General features: G+C 34.5%; 2 protein-coding genes across 4 annotated transcripts in view; one reads left to right on the forward strand and one right to left on the reverse strand.

The window, feature by feature from the left end:
- LOC136849743 (BTB/POZ domain-containing protein 6-B-like) overlaps positions 1–20,000 on the forward strand; it is a 119,583-nt gene that overhangs the window by 15,372 nt on the left and 84,211 nt on the right. The window lies entirely within an intron of this gene.
- On the reverse strand, positions 16,412–18,530 carry LOC136849739 (C-type lectin domain family 4 member C-like). The gene is made up of 3 exons (XM_067123123.1): positions 18,371–18,530; positions 17,715–17,903; positions 16,412–17,025 (listed from the first exon to the last, which is right to left on the reverse strand). The coding sequence occupies exons 1-3, from the start codon at positions 18,426–18,428 to the stop codon at positions 16,787–16,789; spliced, it is 486 nt and encodes a 161-aa protein (XP_066979224.1). The 5' UTR covers positions 18,429–18,530; the 3' UTR covers positions 16,412–16,786.

Here is a 20,000-nt window from a genome sequence, read left to right on the forward strand (position 1 = left end):
TATATATATATATATATATATATATATATATTAGTTATTATATATATATGTATATATATCTGTGTATGGTATGTATATTTGAGCAGGCAAATGGGACTGCATGTATTATAGCTCTATGTATGTATATATACATACATATATATATGTATATATAAATCTGTGTGGTATGTGTATTTGTACGTGCGAATGTGACCGTGTGTATCTATACGCGGCTCTGTTGAGCATACAGATGACTCACGCTATTTCCAGTGATTCGTTTAATTTATATCTGGTCCCATGAAATTATTTATGAACATACATAATGAACTGGATTGATATGAACGTCATAATGAACATCATTGAAATCACTTACCAGTGCTGCAATAAATATGCAATGGATATTTCATCATTACTCTTTTAATGTAGGCTACATGAATACGCCTACTAGAGTTGTCGGCCTTGTTAAATAATAAATATCTACTAAAAAATCACTGAGCAAAACCAAGTTTTGATCGATCTCAGATTTTAACAATTTATTTGAAAACAATAATTTAAGTATATAACAGAAATAATTTAATTACATCGTTATAACATTCTTGTAAACAGAATTAGTTTGTGTCTTCATAATGATTATGATTACGAAAACCTTGGCGAAGTTGTAGAGCCGCTTAAATAGATCTCACAGAAATTCACTTGAATAAATATGTTTTAATTATCTATAGTTCAGATAACTTGTAATACCCACTGAAATAACGTCAGTTTAACATTCAGTTTCATGTTAATGAATTAAATTCAGAGAGCGGAAATATAAATATGAATTGTATGTATTTTGCAATTTACAATTGGTTATTCGCATTTGAATTTATGCAAACAGAAATACCGTAACAATACTTAATCGGGCGCCCTATGTATACTACAGTACATGTGTTCCTATTGAACCTACGACTTGAATAGGTATAACTTAAGTTTCACGGTGATACAGGTTAACAAAGACAGAATCTGCTTGCAGTAAGCTTGCTGTAAATGTCATTGTAAAAGACATATAAGTTATTGATATTAACAATAGTCCTTGTGTCTTAGAGTATCCGTTAATTTATCTGCCAGCTGGTTTAAGCTCATTTATTCATGTTATATGCTGCATAGATAGTGCACTACTAATGAACACCTTTTCATTAGTCAGACATAACGTTACTCCTTCAGACTAATCGGACATTAGTAACTACAGTGAAGGGTTCGTACAGGCTAACCATAGTTATCCAGGTTATTTCTAAATTAGACAACGCGCTGCTTTAAGTACACTATCAGCAAGCGCAACGGGTAGAGCAGATTCGTTGTACAATAAAACGGGGGGAACATGCCCCTTTAATTTTCTATGAAATTCGTATTAAGGCCACAGGCGGAGCTCTTCCTCAAAAAGGGCCAAATATGTATGTGAAATAGGAATAAAACTTATTTAATGTGCGCATGTTTATAAAACATTTTGATATGTTTTCAAAATTTGAATTAAACTGAGTGAATGTTTGTGTATGTCTGTGTTCAGTAATATTAAGTAAAATCTTGGTATATTTTTGAAATGCGACGTGAATCGAATGAAAGTGCATTTATGTGTGATATATGTGTTGCTGAAGCCACTTTACCTAAAATAACTTCACTTGAAGTTTTATTTTTTTTTCTTTTTTGTCAGTTAGAAGCCGAATGAAAAGTGATAGAAATAACTCCCTTGATCCTACTACTTGTTTTTATAGGTACAAAATGTGCTAGTGACTGTGCTTGAGATGTGTCAGAGTTTTTGTAATTTTGTGAAACGTGTTCGTGCGCATGTAGGCTGTGTCCACGTGCTTATATTTTTATTTAAAATCAGTCAGTTTATAGATATATATATATATATATATATATATATATATATATAATTATTCCCCAAACGCTAAGAGTGTAATGACGGTCATCCATTAGAAACTGGTGTGTGGCAAAAGATCTTCAATCACTGACAGCCAACGTCAATATTGATGTCGTCTCTTTTACCTCCTGCGATTCGTCGAAAACTATATACGCTATTGATATACCTGTCAGTCTTTGTTGGTGTCTCATTCTTTGCCCTATTAAGGATCGAATCTAGGTAAGTGGTTTTAACAAATATAACGGTTCCTGTAATTCCTGGCCCGAGCACACAGGACATCGAGACCTCATTGCTATTTTCCTAGACGTAAACGATACAATATTATTTCATTAGTGGAAGTGTTTGGAATACTTAAGGACACGTATTCGTTTTTACACATTTTATATATCCCTCTACCATTTCCCTTTTCATCTTAAATTGGTTGATTCAGAAATAGATAAATACATACATATATAATTTATATATATATATGAGAGAGAAAATATATGTATAGCAATACCAAAATCAAAAGATAGGTGAAAAGTCTTTTCCAAACACATGGAAAGGAATCTTTCTTCACTTTTATTTTGGCATTTGCTGTACATTTTCTTCACACTCTATAATTATTATTTACGTGTGTATAATTAGCTTATTGTAGCCATTTCACCCTCTAGAAAGCACCAAGGTTCGATTCCTGGTAGCGGAGGTGCATTTGTTGCATATTTTGTTAAATGGTGTTGTTCCTCTGTCAGTCAGAGTAGGCTGGTGGCGAATGGAATGGCGGTAGCAGCTTCATCCCAAAAATGCTCCCTGATATTCGGATAGGCAGCAACCCGTGGAGTGATCTTCTCAGAAGGATGTAAATAATGTGCATAAAAATACAAATATTATATATTTATATATGTGTATATATATTATATATATACACATATAGTGTATGTATTTATATATGTGTATATATATATGTATATATATGTATGTATTTATGTATATTATATATATATATATATATATATATATATACACATACATACATATATATATATATATATATATATATATATATATATATATATATGTATATATATATATATATATATATATATATATATATATATATATATATATATATATATATATATACACACACATTTATATACTTCAAAAGCATTGACTGAAGTATTTCACATTTATAATGACATGTCATGTCGCACGGAAGACGAGCACTCGAAATACCATTTATACATGCACATTCCTCACCAAGCGTTGCCATTATCTCTCTGCCTCTTATTTCCCAGAATCCTTTAAGCTTCTGTCTTTCCAGAGCTGAAACCAAACATTCCTCCTCCTCCTCCTCCTCCTCCTCCTCCCCTCCTCCTCCTCCTCCCTCCTCCTCTCCTCTCCTCTTTCTCCTTCTTCTTCTTCTTCTTCTTTCTTCTTCTTCTTCTTTCTTCTCTTCTTCTTTTCTTCTTCTTTCTTCTTCTTCTTTGTTGACATTCCGCTTTAGGTACCGTAAATAAGAGCATTAGGTTGGCCATTCATTGTCATTTATATTAACCAAAAATTAAAGATTGCCGGAACGTTTTTGTCTATGTATCCATCAAGCTCTCAGAATAAGAGCATTGCTTTGACCGTCCGACCGGTCTTTGTTTCATAAAAAGTAAGAAAATTTTTCCAAGTAAAATTAAACTAGCCTTAGTGTTTTGCCCCCAAGAACGTCTCTGTAAAATCTTGCTGGCTGATTTACGTCGACATCAGAAGGGAATATATTTTTGGGGGGTTTATTTAAGTCTGGGATCCGTGAAGGCGGGAGGGAGGAAAAATATTTCTTACACGAATGCATTTCGTGCTAAAATTCATAAATATTTGGAAAGAAATTCGAGGATTGTATGAATGGATTAGAGACACGACGATATCTATAGTATGGAACAAATATATACGTAAGATTCAGAATGACTATAAGATCCTTTTAACCATATATGAAATATTGGCCAGCTTTTATGAAACACAAATATTGAAGAAAAAAGAATAATTAGAAGGATTGAAAAAACGTATTACAAAGTCATTTCGGCTGATGCAGTTAATCTTTTCAACAAATTAGCACTATTTATTGTTTTATGATAAAACAGGCTGAGATTCATGATTGGTATATTTACGGCCTATCGAACTACAGACTAGTGTTTCATTAATATAGGAACCAATGGTTATATTATGTTGACCATGAATGAGCAAAGGATATATTGATAACTTTCTCCAAAGCTTTTTGTCTATTTTCGGCATATTAATTAGGCTACGCGAGGGATACCTGCAGACTGAACACTTTGAAGTTCCCCTTTTACTGATGAAACATTCTCCAACCATTTTCCGTTCCTCTCTCTCTCTCTCTCTCTCTCTCTCTCTCTCTCTCTCTCTCTCTGTGTCTCTGTGTGTGTGTGTGAATATGTGCCTTACTGTTTTTGTTCTTTTAACTTCAGATAAATTCTCTGAGTGTTTCTGGATTGCAACTTTAGTTCTTACCTCTTGTAATGTATTAAATAAATAATAAATAACCTTTGACGAAGATGGACAGATGTATTAATAACTCGCCTCCAACCCACGTGGCACGACCACGTACCTTTCTTCCGGGGGTTGCGCGAAGGACATGTCCAAGCCATCTCCCCCGTGGCGGGGGAGAGGGGAATAGTGCCATCATTGCACTTCACGTGGTGCACTGTAGGCATTACTTTAGGTTCTTTGCAGCGTCCCTTCGGCCCCTAGCTGCAATCTCTTTCATTCCTTTTAACTGTACCTCCGTTCATATTCTTTCTTCCATCTTACTTTCCACCCTCTCTAACAATTGTTTCATAGTGCAACTGCGAGTTTTACACCTTTGAAACCTTCTTACTGTCAATTTCCCTTTCAGCGCTGAACAACCTCATAGGTTCCAGCGCTTGGCCTTTGTCCTAAATTCTATATTCCCTTCATTCCAAGCCATTTCCACTTCCCTTGCATCTTTACTTCATCTACTTAAGGAACTAACGTAAGTTCCCGTTTTTCTCATTTCTAAATTTATCCAGCCAAATCTACAAAATCTTTCAGATGGAGTTTCATTCAAATACCATGATTTATGTCAATTTACCAATTCAGATCTTACTAGACTTAAGTATGATCATGCTTTCGTTTGTTATTTCAGTCGATCTGATTTCCAAATCATTTTTAGCTTTCCTGTTGCTTGATTTGCCTTTTTACATTTCACTATTTCATACTCAGAAGAACCCGTATTGTATATAATTTTTCCCCTAAATATTTGTTAGATTCAACCTCAAGCCTTTCTCCTCCTAATATTATTGTATCCATTTTTGCACGCTGTCTTCATTTCTTCTGTTTTTCGTAGACTTATTTTGAGTCCCGTCTCTTTAGATATATAATGTTTCATTCTATTAGGCAAGCTTTGTAAAACTTGTTGTGTTTTGCTGATTAAAACAGCGTCATCTAAATATTCTAAGTCTGTCGAGTTTCTGTTACTTCAGTTTAAATTTCTTCCGTTCCGACCACTTTGTCATTATTCAGTTAACGAGAAAGGCAAACAGCAAAGGTGAGATAACATTCCCTTGTAGAACACTGTTCACTGCAAATTTACTTGACAAGACATTCAAACTTAACTGAATCGATTTCGTTCGTGGAAAATTCCATTTAGATTTATTTATTTAACGGGAATACTATAATGATTCAAGATCTGTGGACACTCGTGTGCTTTCTCGCAATTAACAAAATCCATAAGAAGGGGATTTTCAAATCCCGCACTCACTGCTGCACAACATATTTTACCACGAATATTTGATCAATGCGCCTCCTACCTCTTCAAAAACAAGGTCCACCTCTGAAGTATTTCATCAATTTTTTCCCAAGCCTATTGAGAATAAGGGCACTGAAATACCACATTCAGCCAGGTCATCATCCGTGGTACCTTAGCTAAGACTTCGGCTTCCAGTCATCATCTACAGTAGTTAGCATACGAGGTGTCATTTCAGTTTCAGCTAAAATCATTTCTTTGCCGATTCCAACATAATCTAGTGCTTTCCACCTACCAAGTTTCTTTACTATTGGCTCCACCTAAAAAAATTGTAAATTCATTCATAATCACTTTCAAGTAATCTGTTAAGTTTGTATCGGTACTCCGCGCCAAACCTCCTCTTCCGTCTCGGACCACTTGTATCAAATATTTAGGAACAGCTTCTGTTATATGATTAGAATTATCCTCCTCATATCTTATTAATGACCCTAAAAAAAATTTTTGTACCGCCCAGCGTTGTCTTTTTTCAGCTGATGTTACTGACCCATCTTTGCATTTGACAGTTATTTCCTTTTTCCTGTCATCCATGGATCCCGTAGGGGGTTAGTGCCGTCAGTGCACCTCACGGGGTGCACTGTAGCCTATGCATTACTAAAGGTTCTTTGCAGCGTCCCTTCGGCCCCTAGCTGCAACACCTTTCATTCCTTTTACTCTACTTCCATTTATATTATCTTTCTTCCAGTTTGCTATCCACCGTCTCCTAACAATTATTTCATAGTGCAACTGCGAGGTTTTCTTCCTGTTGCACCTTTGTAACCTTTTACTCTCAGTTTCCCTTCCAGATCTGAATGATCTCATAGGTCCCAGCGCTTGGCATGTGGCCTAAGCTCTAATATTCCATTCCATTCATCCGTTGACGCCTCATTAATAATTTTATTGGCTACCCTAATACCAGTGCCACTCCCGGAATACTGGGCTTTGCCAACATGCTGAATCTGTCTTAAATATTTTCACTTATCTCTTGATCTTCGTTTAACGTTTCTATCTAGACTTGGGTATTTTGTGTTCTTCATCTCCTCGCTGAAGTTTGTTTTCATGTACCTTTTGTTTGTGTCTCTTCTTTACTGTATCCCAGGTGTTATCCAATATTCAAAGTTTCCGTCTTCTTAGCCCGTATTCCAGTACTTTTTTTTTCAGTTGACTGATATACATTCTCCATGTTAAACCACAGTCCTCAGTTGCAAGTCTATCGATGTCTATCTTCATGAAGCTGTACTGTATGAAACCTAGGTACTCTGCCAAGTTTTTTGCCGATTGCTTTTCATTCCATTTGAAGAGTGGCAATGACAAGATGATCGTTGCCGACGTATACTCCTCTGTATGTCCTAACATTCCTAAGTGTTCTCTTTCTCTCTGGATTAATAATCACTTTTATTTGAGATTTCCAGTGTACCAGATTTGTCAGCTTCCGTCCGTTATATGTTTTTGAGGAAGTTTGGAAGTCTGGTTTTTCCATGTCGTCGTATATCACTTTCTGTAATTATATTTATGAACCCATTAGAAGTGTAACCGCTTTGTTTCAAATTACGTAGATTGTTTGCTATATCCCAGTATTCACCCCACGTGAAAACAAATGGAAATTTAACCCGTAACCAAAGGCACAGGTCACTTACACATGCATAGATAATACACGTTAAATATAAAATAAGTGTGTGCGTACACGCTCGCAATCGTCCCATCATAATTAATTAATTTTCCTCGTGGCTCCAATTCTTCCTGTAAACACTATTTGAATGTTTCCATGCTTAAATGAGGATAGCTGCATTATACGTAGTTGGCGACATTGTAAGGGCTCATTGCCAGAGACCGCCATCATTTCATCTGCTCGTAACCAGTCATCCGGCAAAGCGATTTAAAGCAAACATGGCCTGTGTTCAGCCTCCCGATGTTCCACAGTTACATTGGACGTGGTATCTTGTAAAGGAAATTCGAAAGCGCAAATGAGGCAAATCATGCAGCGAAAAATGAAGAGAAAAAATGGAAATGTTTGCGTGAGGTAGCAGCAGGCTTCACGATGAGTGTTGGCCTTGACATCGTAGAACTCGGGAAAGAACTAAAAAAATTATTGTTATTTTTGCTGTAGGTCGTCCATTTTATTGCTCAGCGGTATTTGACGTTCTACCAAAAAAAAAAAAACTTTTTTTATTTGACGGTCACATCGGGACTTTTGAAATGCATTCCATTTAGTGAAGACCATTCCTTTTCTTTTTATAATATGCATACGAAATAAATGTTTTAGTTATTTATGTTGTCGCTATTAAAGCAGTGTTAAGGCACCTGGTGACAGTGAAGTGGATTTTGATACTGAAATATTTATTTTCTTTTTAAAAAAAAGATAAATCGTGCAATTTTTGTACTCTTCTCAATGATGGGTCGTACAGTGAATACTGCTTATCTTTGCACAGAATTTCACCAATTCCAGACCTCTCTCTCTCTCTCTCTCTCTCTCTCTCTCTCTCTCTCTCTCTCTCTCTTCCTCTTCCAACATCATTATACCATTTCCTCGTCTTATCAACATTCCTCGTCGCCAGCATCGACCATTCACATTCCTTGACCTGAAAAATCTAATCAGGAATAATGAAATCACTTGTTGCATGTAATAGTGGCCTCCTTTACCGTCATATTCTTAACTGCATCTCTTCTCTCTCTCTCTCTCTCTCTCTCTCTATATATATATATTCTATATATATATATATATATATATATATATATATATATATATATATATATATATATATTATATATTATATGTGATATATATATATATATATATATATATATATATATATATATATATATATATATATATATATATATATATATATGTGTGTGTGTGTGTGTGTGTATGTATGTATGTATGTATGTACACTGTGATCATATTCCATAATCTCTCTTTCTATTTACATATAACTCGGAAAATAGTAGATTAAATGCAACTAACAAGCTACATTAAAATAGCCTTTTTTAAAAATAACTTTGAAAGTCTGAAAGCAAACATTTTACTCTATCAGCGAGAGGAAAAATGGAGGACCGGTTTATCATGATGTTTATTTTATATTGAAATTGGAACAGAAGAGCCTAAGTAAAACTCAACGACTTATATATCTGCATATTCATTTATTGATTATTGTCATTCATATATTCATACTTTTGAAACGCTGACTTCTTTTTGACATGTTTGGAAATGGACGACGAAGTGTTTTCATTTCTTTATGAATTTTTTAAATGTCTTAACTCTCCCCTTTTTCGTATGCAAAAGGAAGGAAAGGCAAAACATTTATCGATATGCGAATGGATATGTACTTGTTTATCATCTATTTATTCTTTCAGTGCCTTGCTTATATCTGTCTTTGGCGCACGGAGGAAAAATTGAAAGAGGAAACATTTATGGAAATCTGCATGGATATGCAAAGTGAATTTAGTGTCATATAATGATTGAGTAACGTATACCTCTGCTCTCCATTCTCGCTCTGCAAATCTCGTCGGATCCCTCTTGTATTTTCGGGAAGATTTCCTTTTTAAAGATCCAATCCTTTTCCAAGGAACGAACGATATCATGATTGCTTTTATGATCCTGTCCCTTAGATCAGAATCGAATAGAGCAACCGTAATGTTTGATGCTTTCATAGTTTGTGTTAGGATGAAAGTATAAGCACACATACAATATAGGCTATATTTTTGTATATATATATGTGTGTGTGTGCTTGTGTTTGTGTGAGGTGTGTATATATATATATATATATATATATATATATATATATATATATATATATATATATACATATATATATATACAGTATATATATGTGCCTGTGTCTGTGTGTGAATGGCCAGACACCGTTAAAAAACCTTAGTGACCTGTGAACCCAAGCAATGAATAGGGTACTCGGTAGTTCAAAGAAGGCATGAGGCTCACAATCCCATCCCCATAGACATTGCAAGGGCTGGAAGGTTATCACCTGGCTCACTGCTTTTAATGAGGAAAGGGTTAAAATGGGAAAAATGTATGTGAGTATAATATGTTTATATGCGTAGCGTCTCTCCACAAGTGAAGGACAAAAATATATATTACCCTATGACATTCTGCATTATATTAATATGAATGGGTGCAATTTGCCGCAATGTTACAATCTTGTGTTTTTAAATATACATTCATTTTATTTTTCGTGATATTTTTAACAGTTCCGTTTTATGTTTACTATCACCTATTTTATTGTCGTTCATTTCGTTTCCCTTATTTTGTTTTTGCCATGTTCATGAACTGGATTTTACCATTATACAGTTTATATGGTTTATATATATATATATATATATATATATATATATATATATATATATATATATATTATATATGTATATGTGTGTATACATGTATATTTGTGTGTGTGTGTGTGTGCAGTATATGCAGGAAAAGATGAGAATAAGTTCGACCACAGAGACAGTTTGTAAAAGCAAGAAATTGAATAGTCGAGAACCAGATAAATAAACAACAAACAAATGTTACAACTCGCAGGTTGTTAAAAACCTATGGTGTCATTCTTTCGTCCAGAATTTTATTCGCTGCTTCAACTGGCATCCAGTATGGAGGGTCAAAGTTGATTGAAGCTTGCCATCGCTTGGGGTGAGAAAATTGTTAACGGAATTTTTTTCCTTTTCCTTTTATCGTTTTTTCACTTTTCTTTCTGACCAGTAGGTTATAGTTGCTTTGCCATTGTAGGTGTACTTTATAACGATGAGTATCTTAGTCTTTGAAAATGAAAACTAGTGATATGATTAAATGTTACCTTCCTCTTGCTTATCAGGCCGCCGGTGAAAAACATTACTCCATGATATTCATGGTATAATGTATCATGCAAGGTTATGTTCCTTTTATTTGTAGTCTCCTTTATCACCCTGCCATAGGAACAAATATTTGTCACTCAGTCATTTTTTATTATTCCCACATTCAACAAAACTTTACATAACCTGGTCAGCTTCTCAATTCACATGTGCCATCACCGTACATTGGCATCTCTCTTATGATCCCTTTAGTTCCTGGCGCCTTTCCCGTTCCAATCTTGTAATCACACTTCATATCCTCAACAGTCACTTCCACGAAAATTCTCCGTTTTACAGTAATCCCCCTCTTGCACCACTCAGACCTACCTCTCTGGCATCTGTGTTTACGTCTTATTCTGGGATCAGGTCACTCATTAACCTTTTATTGCACCTTTACATCCATCCAGTACAGCCTCTTTTTCTCTGTAAAGTACTTGCTCAGAGTCGTTGCTGAATTTTTTTTACTTCCTCTTTCCGTTTTTACTTTCATCCCGACAGTGTTATCCATACACTTGTGTATGTGTATACTCTTCTCTTTTTTTTTTCCTTCAGATTCTCTTGGAACACCCTCCATGTTTCCTTCACTAAATCTCTTTCATCATAGCACTGCCTACTGCTTTACATCCTTTATCCCATAAATATTCCCTACTGAGTCACTGACCCCCATCCCTGAATTTTACCTACATCTAATGACCTTGCTACATTTTGTATAGTGTAACCTAGCCCATTTTTCATCCGTCTTCTCGTTATATACTATTTTTATTTCTTATGAAATTTGTTCTAGATATATTCAAAGCTACAGTTTGAACCTTTTTCCCCCAGCCAAAACTACATTCTTTTTCGACTTTTGTTTCAACCAGTTAACGATCAGAAGTACCTACAGTAAATCTGTTTTAGCCATCGCTGAAGCCATCAGTTTTGTACTAATAGTATCGGATAGTCATTTTATAACTATTTCCTCTTCTTCAAGGCTGCTTATGAACACTTTTTTTTTTAAGCAATCATTGCACGCTTCCGCTGTTTTCTTTCCATTCTCCATGACTGCAGGCTCTCCAAGCAGCATTGTTTCCTGTGTCACCTGCCATTGCATTTTGGCAACCCAGTTTAACAACTCTCTCGTGTCCCAAATTTAGCAAGGCACAAATGCAGAGCCTTACAAAATGTTGCCTTTCGCTATTACATCTTTCCTTAACTGGACCACGCGCCTAATTTTACAAGTCAGTCTTATCAGCAGAGCTAACACACGCGTTTACTATCGTTTATACCAGCCATGAACACACTCCTTTCACTTTGGTTTCACGAGATCCAATTTTCTCGTTAAAAAATGTTCGTCATGTGTCGTTTGTGTACTATATCCAAGGACACTCAATTCCCCCAAGATTTTGTAGTTGTTCCTTTGACCCTCTTTCATCATAAATAAAAGTTATGGGTCCGCAAACTCCGATAGGCTGCTTCAGCCTTATGGTGACTTTTACACTGTGCTTATTGCTGAGAATGTGATTTCTTGATTTCTCTGCTTACCGCATGAGTAAAAAGTGGGCTTGCCGTTAGCCTCAACAAACTAAGTGCATTCGCCATTTAGGGACCATTTATCATCCTAAGATGTCCACAACGAGTTATCTGGCTTGTATCAAGCTTGGGACGTGTGGTTTTAGTCGCCGACACCTAGCATACTCTTGTAGGTGAACCTGTCGCATTTTGTACAAAGCGAAATTAATGACTAGTGGGCGTCGGCGAACTTGAATTTGAATGGGTGCATCAATCTAGCAATCAGTCATAAATTGAATAACTTTATAGTATATATATACACACACATATATACACACACACACACACACACATATATATATATATATATATATATATATATATATATATATATATATATATATATAATTATATATACATGTAGCTTATATACATATATACATGTATACATATAAATATATATTATATAACTTGACAGTATATATATTTATAATTATGTACATGTATATATATATATATATATATATGTTTATAAAAATATATATATACATGTGTATATAAAGATATATATATACATATACATATATATATATATATATATATATATATATATATATATATATATATATATAGTTTGTGTGCATGTGTTTTTTGAATGTATATATGTATGTATGCATGCATGTATTTGTGTACGCTTGCGGCTGCATGGCACAGCACTGGGCTTTCATTCACGAGGTTGTTAATTCAATCCTACCGCCATAATTCGAGCCTTTTTGTGAATGGCCAACAGCGTCAGTCTGGGGGCTAGCGACCTCATCCCTAAAAACTTGCAAAGGGCTGAAGCAAAGAAAAGTAGTGTACGATAAAAAAAAATGGTAATTTTTAACGAATATATCTTAATGCCTTTGAAGGGAAGCAACGAATTCACAGGCGTCATATCTCTTAAGTATGCAAGGGGACCCACGTTACAGTTAATCTGATACGTTTCATGTGTTGATCTCTTAATTTCTTAAATCTCTGAAAATATGCTTTCATATATTTGCATGCGCCTTCACACGCATATGCATTTGTACTGATGTGTCGAACGAAAAATGAAACAACATGATCAGTAACTGTAGGTACAGTACTTGTTTATGGTTGCCTTTTACAAAGGGATTTTTACAACGTAAAGGATTCTCTCTCAAAACTAAACCTGCAGATGCTCAGGAAGGTACCCAAAGCACCCCAAGGACGTGAAGTACATGAAGGTACTTCTCCAGTTTTGATTATCTGAATGAGGAGATTGGCGCTCTGTCTGTGATTCCTTAATTTCACTTTTGGAACCTTGGGTGTGGAGTACCGTTTTAAGCCGAGCAAATATACGCTTCGCAAAGGGAGGGTGGCTATATTAATGTTTCCTGGGAAACTGCTAGTCTGAGAAGAACGCTTTGGGCCGACTTTGCAGCATTTCCAAAATTTAATGAAATCTTTCATTTCAGCTGTTTCACTTTTCTAACTTTAATTAAATGTTAGTAGTTACTATTTTACGTTTTATGTGTGTATATATATAATATAAATATATATATATATATATATATATATATATATATATATATATATATATATATATATATATATATGGAGAGAGAGAGAGAGAGAGAGAGAGAGAGAGAGAGAGAGAGACTTTTAAACAAGCCTTTTATGCAAAACGTTTTTAGCGACTTAAGAAAGGGTTTTTTTATTATTTATTCTGCTTAAAATGTTGCGTATAGTCATATGGCCGTTTGAAAGAAATGGGAAACAGAAAGGAGAAAATAACGAATAAATTGAAGATGCATCCACAAACAGATGGGTTCCGATCAAAATCCCGAATGTAAAATCCCTAAACTTAAAATCCCTGAATGAATTAAAATCCTGAATTATCAAAACTCTGAATCTTAAAATCCCGAATTATCATAATCCCAGTAAATTATCCATTTGTCTTAACCATCTCTCTCTCCTCTCTTGTACGAGCTTGGGGCAATTACCATTTTAGGCTTCTTGTAACGATGTCTTTTAGTTTAGTCTGTTCCTGTGTTATCATAAAGTCACTTCTCCATTGTGGTCTACAAAATACTAAAAAGCGTAAAGCCCATAACAACAATGGAAGAGATCTCAGAAATTGTTCCTTCTGCAAAAAGGTTTTAATAAGTTAAATGCACATGGCTATTTGATGGTGAAAGAGAAAAGTTTAAACAATAGATACTACTGGTGTTGTGAAAGTAGGAAACTGCTTAATTGCAAAGGCCGAGCACAACCATATTTTCAAATGGACAACATATTCTTAAAAATCTGTAGACCACAACCATTCACCCAATGCAAGTGCAGCGAACGTTTCGAAGATCATAGGTGAAGTAAAAACCAAGCTAAAACACAAAAGATGCCCCATGTCAGATTATACAATCGTGTACAACCACTGCTAACCCGAAATTGTTCCATGTTTGCCATCAAAAATGCACTTCATCAAAAGATTAAAAGAATTCGGTAAAGCTCATCATCTTCCAGAACCAAAGACTATTGATTATAGAAGTTCCTCTGGTGCTGCAAAAACATTAAATGCTGAATTGTTTTTAGTGAAGGATTTGACTCTAGAAGGAGAGAGACTTCTAATGTTTACCACTAAAGCTAGTGTAGAGAAACTAGCACATGCTTCAATGTGATCATGGACGGAACCTTCAAAACTGTCCCCACAATTTTTTATCAACTTTACACAATTCATGCTCCTGTTTGCTCAGATACCTCTAGAACATATCCGCTAGTATATATTCTAATGACAGGAAAAAGTGAGAGTCACTTTATAAACGGTTATTTGAAGATTTGGTAGACTTTGCAGACGAGAATGGATTGTGTTTAAACCCTCGAATCATAATGACAGATCAAGAGTTAAGTGTAATCAAAGCCACAAAAAGTGAATTTGAAGCGGTCACCAATAAAGTTTGTTTTTTCCACTTTGGCCAGTGCATTTGGCGCAGACTTCAGTCAAGTGGATTGGCTATACGATATGGTAACGACGAAAATTTCAGTCTAAAACTACGTCATTTGTTTGCATTAGCATTCCTTCCATCTGCTGAAATACCAGGAGCTTTCGATGAACTGAAACTGCATCTGCCTGATGAAGCTCATGAAGTTGTCGATTGGTTTGAAACTAATTATGCATGGCAGAATAAGAAAATATCTGCGCAACGGTGTAGCTGTTCGATCGCCTCCATTGTTTCCACCAAATTTGTGGTCTCTGTATGAATGCTTCCAAAGTGGATTTCCTCGTACCCAGAACAATGTCGAAGCATGGCACAGGCGATGGGAAAATTTAGTAGGCAATGCGCATGTCGGTGTTTATCGCATAATTGGTGAGTTTCAAAAAGAGCAGCAGCACGTAATGAATGAATGTGAACGCATTCTATGAGGCGAGTCTTGTCCAAAAAGAAAAAAATGTGTTATCCGTCGTGAAGAAAGGATACAAAATATAGTTAACGATCGTGAAAACCGACTAGATCTTATGAACTATCTTCGGGCTCTTGCTCATAATCTTTCATTTTAAAATAATTCCATATTCTAGTTTTAAATGTTTTAATGTATTCTCAATGATTCAAATACTGTTTTGTAAAGGTGTTGAAATAAAGGTATTTCTTTTTTTTCTTTTTGTTTTAAGTTTCCCACAAAGTTAATCCTTTAATGATGTCGGACAAACCTCTGGTTTCCTTGCATATGGGACAATTACTGTAATTTCAGACAAACGAATATATGAAAAGAGAGAGAGAGAGAGCTGGCAATGGCCTACAAACAAAACAAAAAAAAAAATAAAATAAAGCCATATTCAGTAAAATACTGAATAAGAAGATAGAACGAATAACAAATACTAAGTAAAATTTGAACAGGGTGTATAAGGGGTATGTAATTGAAATTATAAAATATACTGTAAATCACCTAGATAGATAGAGAATTACACAAAAAAGAGAGAGAAAAGAAAAAGAGAGAGAAAAAAACTTAAGGAATAGAGAATGGCTATAGTTTTCAGGATTCTGATCTGTCGGGAATCTAAATTTCGGGATTCTGATAATTCAGGATTTTAATACATTCAGGATTTTAAGTTTCGGGATTTTGACATTCAGGATTTTAAGATTCGGGATTATGAACCAAACCCCAAACAGATATATGCAATATGAAGAACAATATAAGAGAGAAAATTAAGGCCAGTATTGTTAGTGCCATTTGATTACTTTGAAAATGTAGTAGTAAATATCATTAAATAATGGTATTTGATGTAGATTTTCATTCATATGAATCTGTCTGATGTAATTCTGTCGGTTTTTGTATACATGTGTAAAGTATATGAGAGACATCAGTACGAAAATACTCAGCTATCTTTCAAAAAGATTATGAATGGAAATGAAACCTTCAGATGTTTGAAAAATTTCCAGTTTTAATAGTTTTTCTTTTTAGAGGAGAACATACACACTTAGAGTCACTTATAAATCGCGCATCCTTACACGTTATGCATTACAAGGTAATTTTACAAACAGCTGATTGCGTATGTCGCAACTGGACATATCTGAGACATCATGGCTAATTTCCCACTTTAGTGATGCGCGAAGTGGGCCAGAATCTTACTTTGTGTTTGGCGCTTTGTAATATATCAGTATGATCATTCTTGAATCCAGTTTCATATACGATGTATCAGAGATGTCCCCCGTGAATTCCCATTCGACCCACAATGCTTCGATCGACGTTCACCTCGGCTTCCCATTTTACATGTATGATGCATCAGAAGGTCAGTTTTAGTCTTCTGATTGACATATATAATAATGAGTGTCAGTTGAGATGTGGTCTCCGACTCTCCATCGAGGAAAAGTTTCATTGAGTCTCCTGAACAGAATGAGTGCGTTCTCTTCCTCAAAGCCGTTGGGTTCATCTGGGGACCAGTATTCCCTGATCATGTTGATGGGTGTTCCGTCAACCCACTCCCAGTACCCTTCGTGCTGGTCGTCCGATCCACCGATCCACCACTTGCTTGGAGCTGAAGATAGATTATGGATATATATATGGTGTGTATATATATATATATATATATATCTTCTGCTAACTTTTTTTACCAGAGATATATGTAATTGTAATAACCAGTGTACCCTCTTAGCTTCTCGATCCCTTCACACTTGTTACTACGAAGCCTAATATCCAAATGAAGAAAACTGACGTAACCTCGTTCTGGTATTCCGATTGCCGGTTCGAATCATGCTGCGAACGTCATACTTTCTCCATTTGGTACATTTTGAATTTAGACTCTGTAGTGACAAGCGTATCCAAAAAGTGTGAAGGAATTAAGAAGTTAAGAGGATACTGTGGTTATTGCAATTACATACGTATGTGGTAAAAAAAAGTGGCCAGTAATTATATTTATAATATATTGTTCGTATAATCATCAGGATTTTTTTTATTTTTCATGATTTAATATCAAATTATATATATATATATATATATATATATATATATACATATATGTATATGTGTGTATGTAAATATAAATATATATATGTATATATATTTATATATGTATATATATGTATACATATATATATTTATATATGCATGCATGTATGCATTCATGTCTCTTCCGTTTAATTAAGTATTAATGCAATTCTATTGATGATCAACGTTTTTGTTATCATTAGGAACATATCACCCTGTTCAATGAAAGTATGACCATACCTAAGTCAGTAACGTGGGTGATGATACTCGCTTGGTCACCGCAAGTCCTATCGAAGACTGCAAGATCCGCCGTTTGGCTTGAGGTACTCATGCCCTTACAAGTTGCTCTAGCTGAGTCCCAGGTCGCTTCCTGGTCGGAAAAGTAGTAGCAGGAACTTCCCAGTTCCATGAAGGGATCGTAGCAAAAAGCTGTGGAAGAGTCGGAATGGTTTTTAATAGATATTGTTGTTCGTGATTCTGAAGACCGAATGAAAGATAGTTGCATCATTATGGACAACACATACACAGACACACACACATAAATATATATATATAATATATATATATATATATATATATATATATATATATATATATATATATATATATAATTATGTATATACACATATGCACACACTATATATATATACATATATATATATATATATATATATATATATATATATATATATATATATATATATATATATATATATATATATATACATACATAAAAGAGATAAGTATATGTTGCCATTGGAGAAGAGTTATGTAGGAAAGGGAGAAAAGAACATACAGTTAAAGAGAAATGCAAGAATAAACTGAACAAAAATCTGACATGGAAAGCCAGAAACAAACAAGCGCATTGCAAATAAAACATAAAATTGGTATTTTACCTGTGCATACCCCAAGGAAGACTGTGGCAAAGTAAAGGAGAGCAAAATTCTTCCTCATCTTGAGAGCGTGCCACCTGAATAACTGAACGGCAACTTCGACGAGTCTCTAATTATATTCTTGCCGGGACGTCGTGCTTTGGGCCTGGGATGCTGAACACATGGCCAGAGTTTTCAAGGAAACCAATTCTGAAAACAAGACGTTTGATAAGATGAAAGGCTTGAGTGATTCGTGTGGTATTTCCTCACGTACTTATCTGTATTTTTATTCTCTTATCCTAAGTTTTTAAAGCCTCGAACTGATCTCAATTGAAAAGTATTGAAGACTATATTCATAGTACAGCATTTCGTCTTCTACCTAATGTACTCATAATTTCTTTTAAATTACGATTTAAATAGACTGCTGACTTTCTTGATTATAGGATTTTTATGAAAGCATGTTTACATTTTTTTTATTAATAGGAATAAACCAACACTCATTCGTTTGTACATATAGCCTATGCATGTATTAACATATATTCTCGTGTATGTACATACAGATGTGCGCATGTATTTGTATGTGTATACACAAACCACACACGCATATATAGTATATATATATATATATATATATATATATATTATATACATAAATTTCTGACTTACATCGGGATCGAACCCTAGTTTCTCAGATAAAAGGCCAGGGCGCTACCTATTGAGAGTGGGGTTTTAATTGAGAGTGGATTTAATCCACGATTACTCATGTGTTCAGTTCAGAAATATTATATTATATGAAACATATATCATGTGTTATACTAGTTATATATATATATATATATATATATATATATATATATATATATATATATATATATATATAACATTGTCTCATCCATCTGAAATCACTCCCAGACCCTTGTACTTCAGACTTTTGTTAAACCATGAGAAATACCCCCCCCCCAACTCAGTTCTTTTGAAAAAATAAATGCTTTAAGTTTTATCAATCCTAACCTGATTACGGACTGCGCTCCCTTTTTGTATGAAGAATTAAGTGCAAATGAGATCATATTGTACATGTGTACTTTCATTTCTTATATTAATGAAGTTTTAACCTTGGACCCTGAATTTTTTTACGTGTCTTTTCAGTGATGGGTACAAAATGGGCCAATATTTGCTATTGAGGTTGTTAGTTGAAATTCTGTTGTCGTCTGGAATTTTTATAAAGAACTTTTCTTCGTTAATTTATGTGTGTTTTCCTGTGAGGAGAGTAATTTGCCATTACTAAACCATCTTACGTTTTGTAAATAAAAATATTTTATGCCCTGTAATGGTAAAGGTATTCATCTCATGACTGCTGCAATACTGACTGTAATAACAGTCGAGTTTGTCGCCCATATCTCTTTGCTCAAATTATCGGTTCAAGATTCTAGATTGTGAAAGCATGAAGTTCAAAGAAAAAATTAAAAGAAATCTTAGATTTGCACAGCAGTTTCTTTTCATAGCACGCGAAGTCAACATTTCGACATCGTATTCAAGAAAATTGTTAAATATTTATTATCCAAGCTATCTGCATGCGTAATTTGAGACCATTTCGTTTTAAACTGAACCATTAATATTAATATATTTGATCAGATTCCTTGCGCGAGTTTTCACG

This window comes from Macrobrachium rosenbergii, chromosome 21, assembly GCF_040412425.1.
Source record: "Macrobrachium rosenbergii isolate ZJJX-2024 chromosome 21, ASM4041242v1, whole genome shotgun sequence".
Classification (NCBI taxonomy): Eukaryota; Metazoa; Arthropoda; class Malacostraca; order Decapoda; family Palaemonidae; genus Macrobrachium; species Macrobrachium rosenbergii.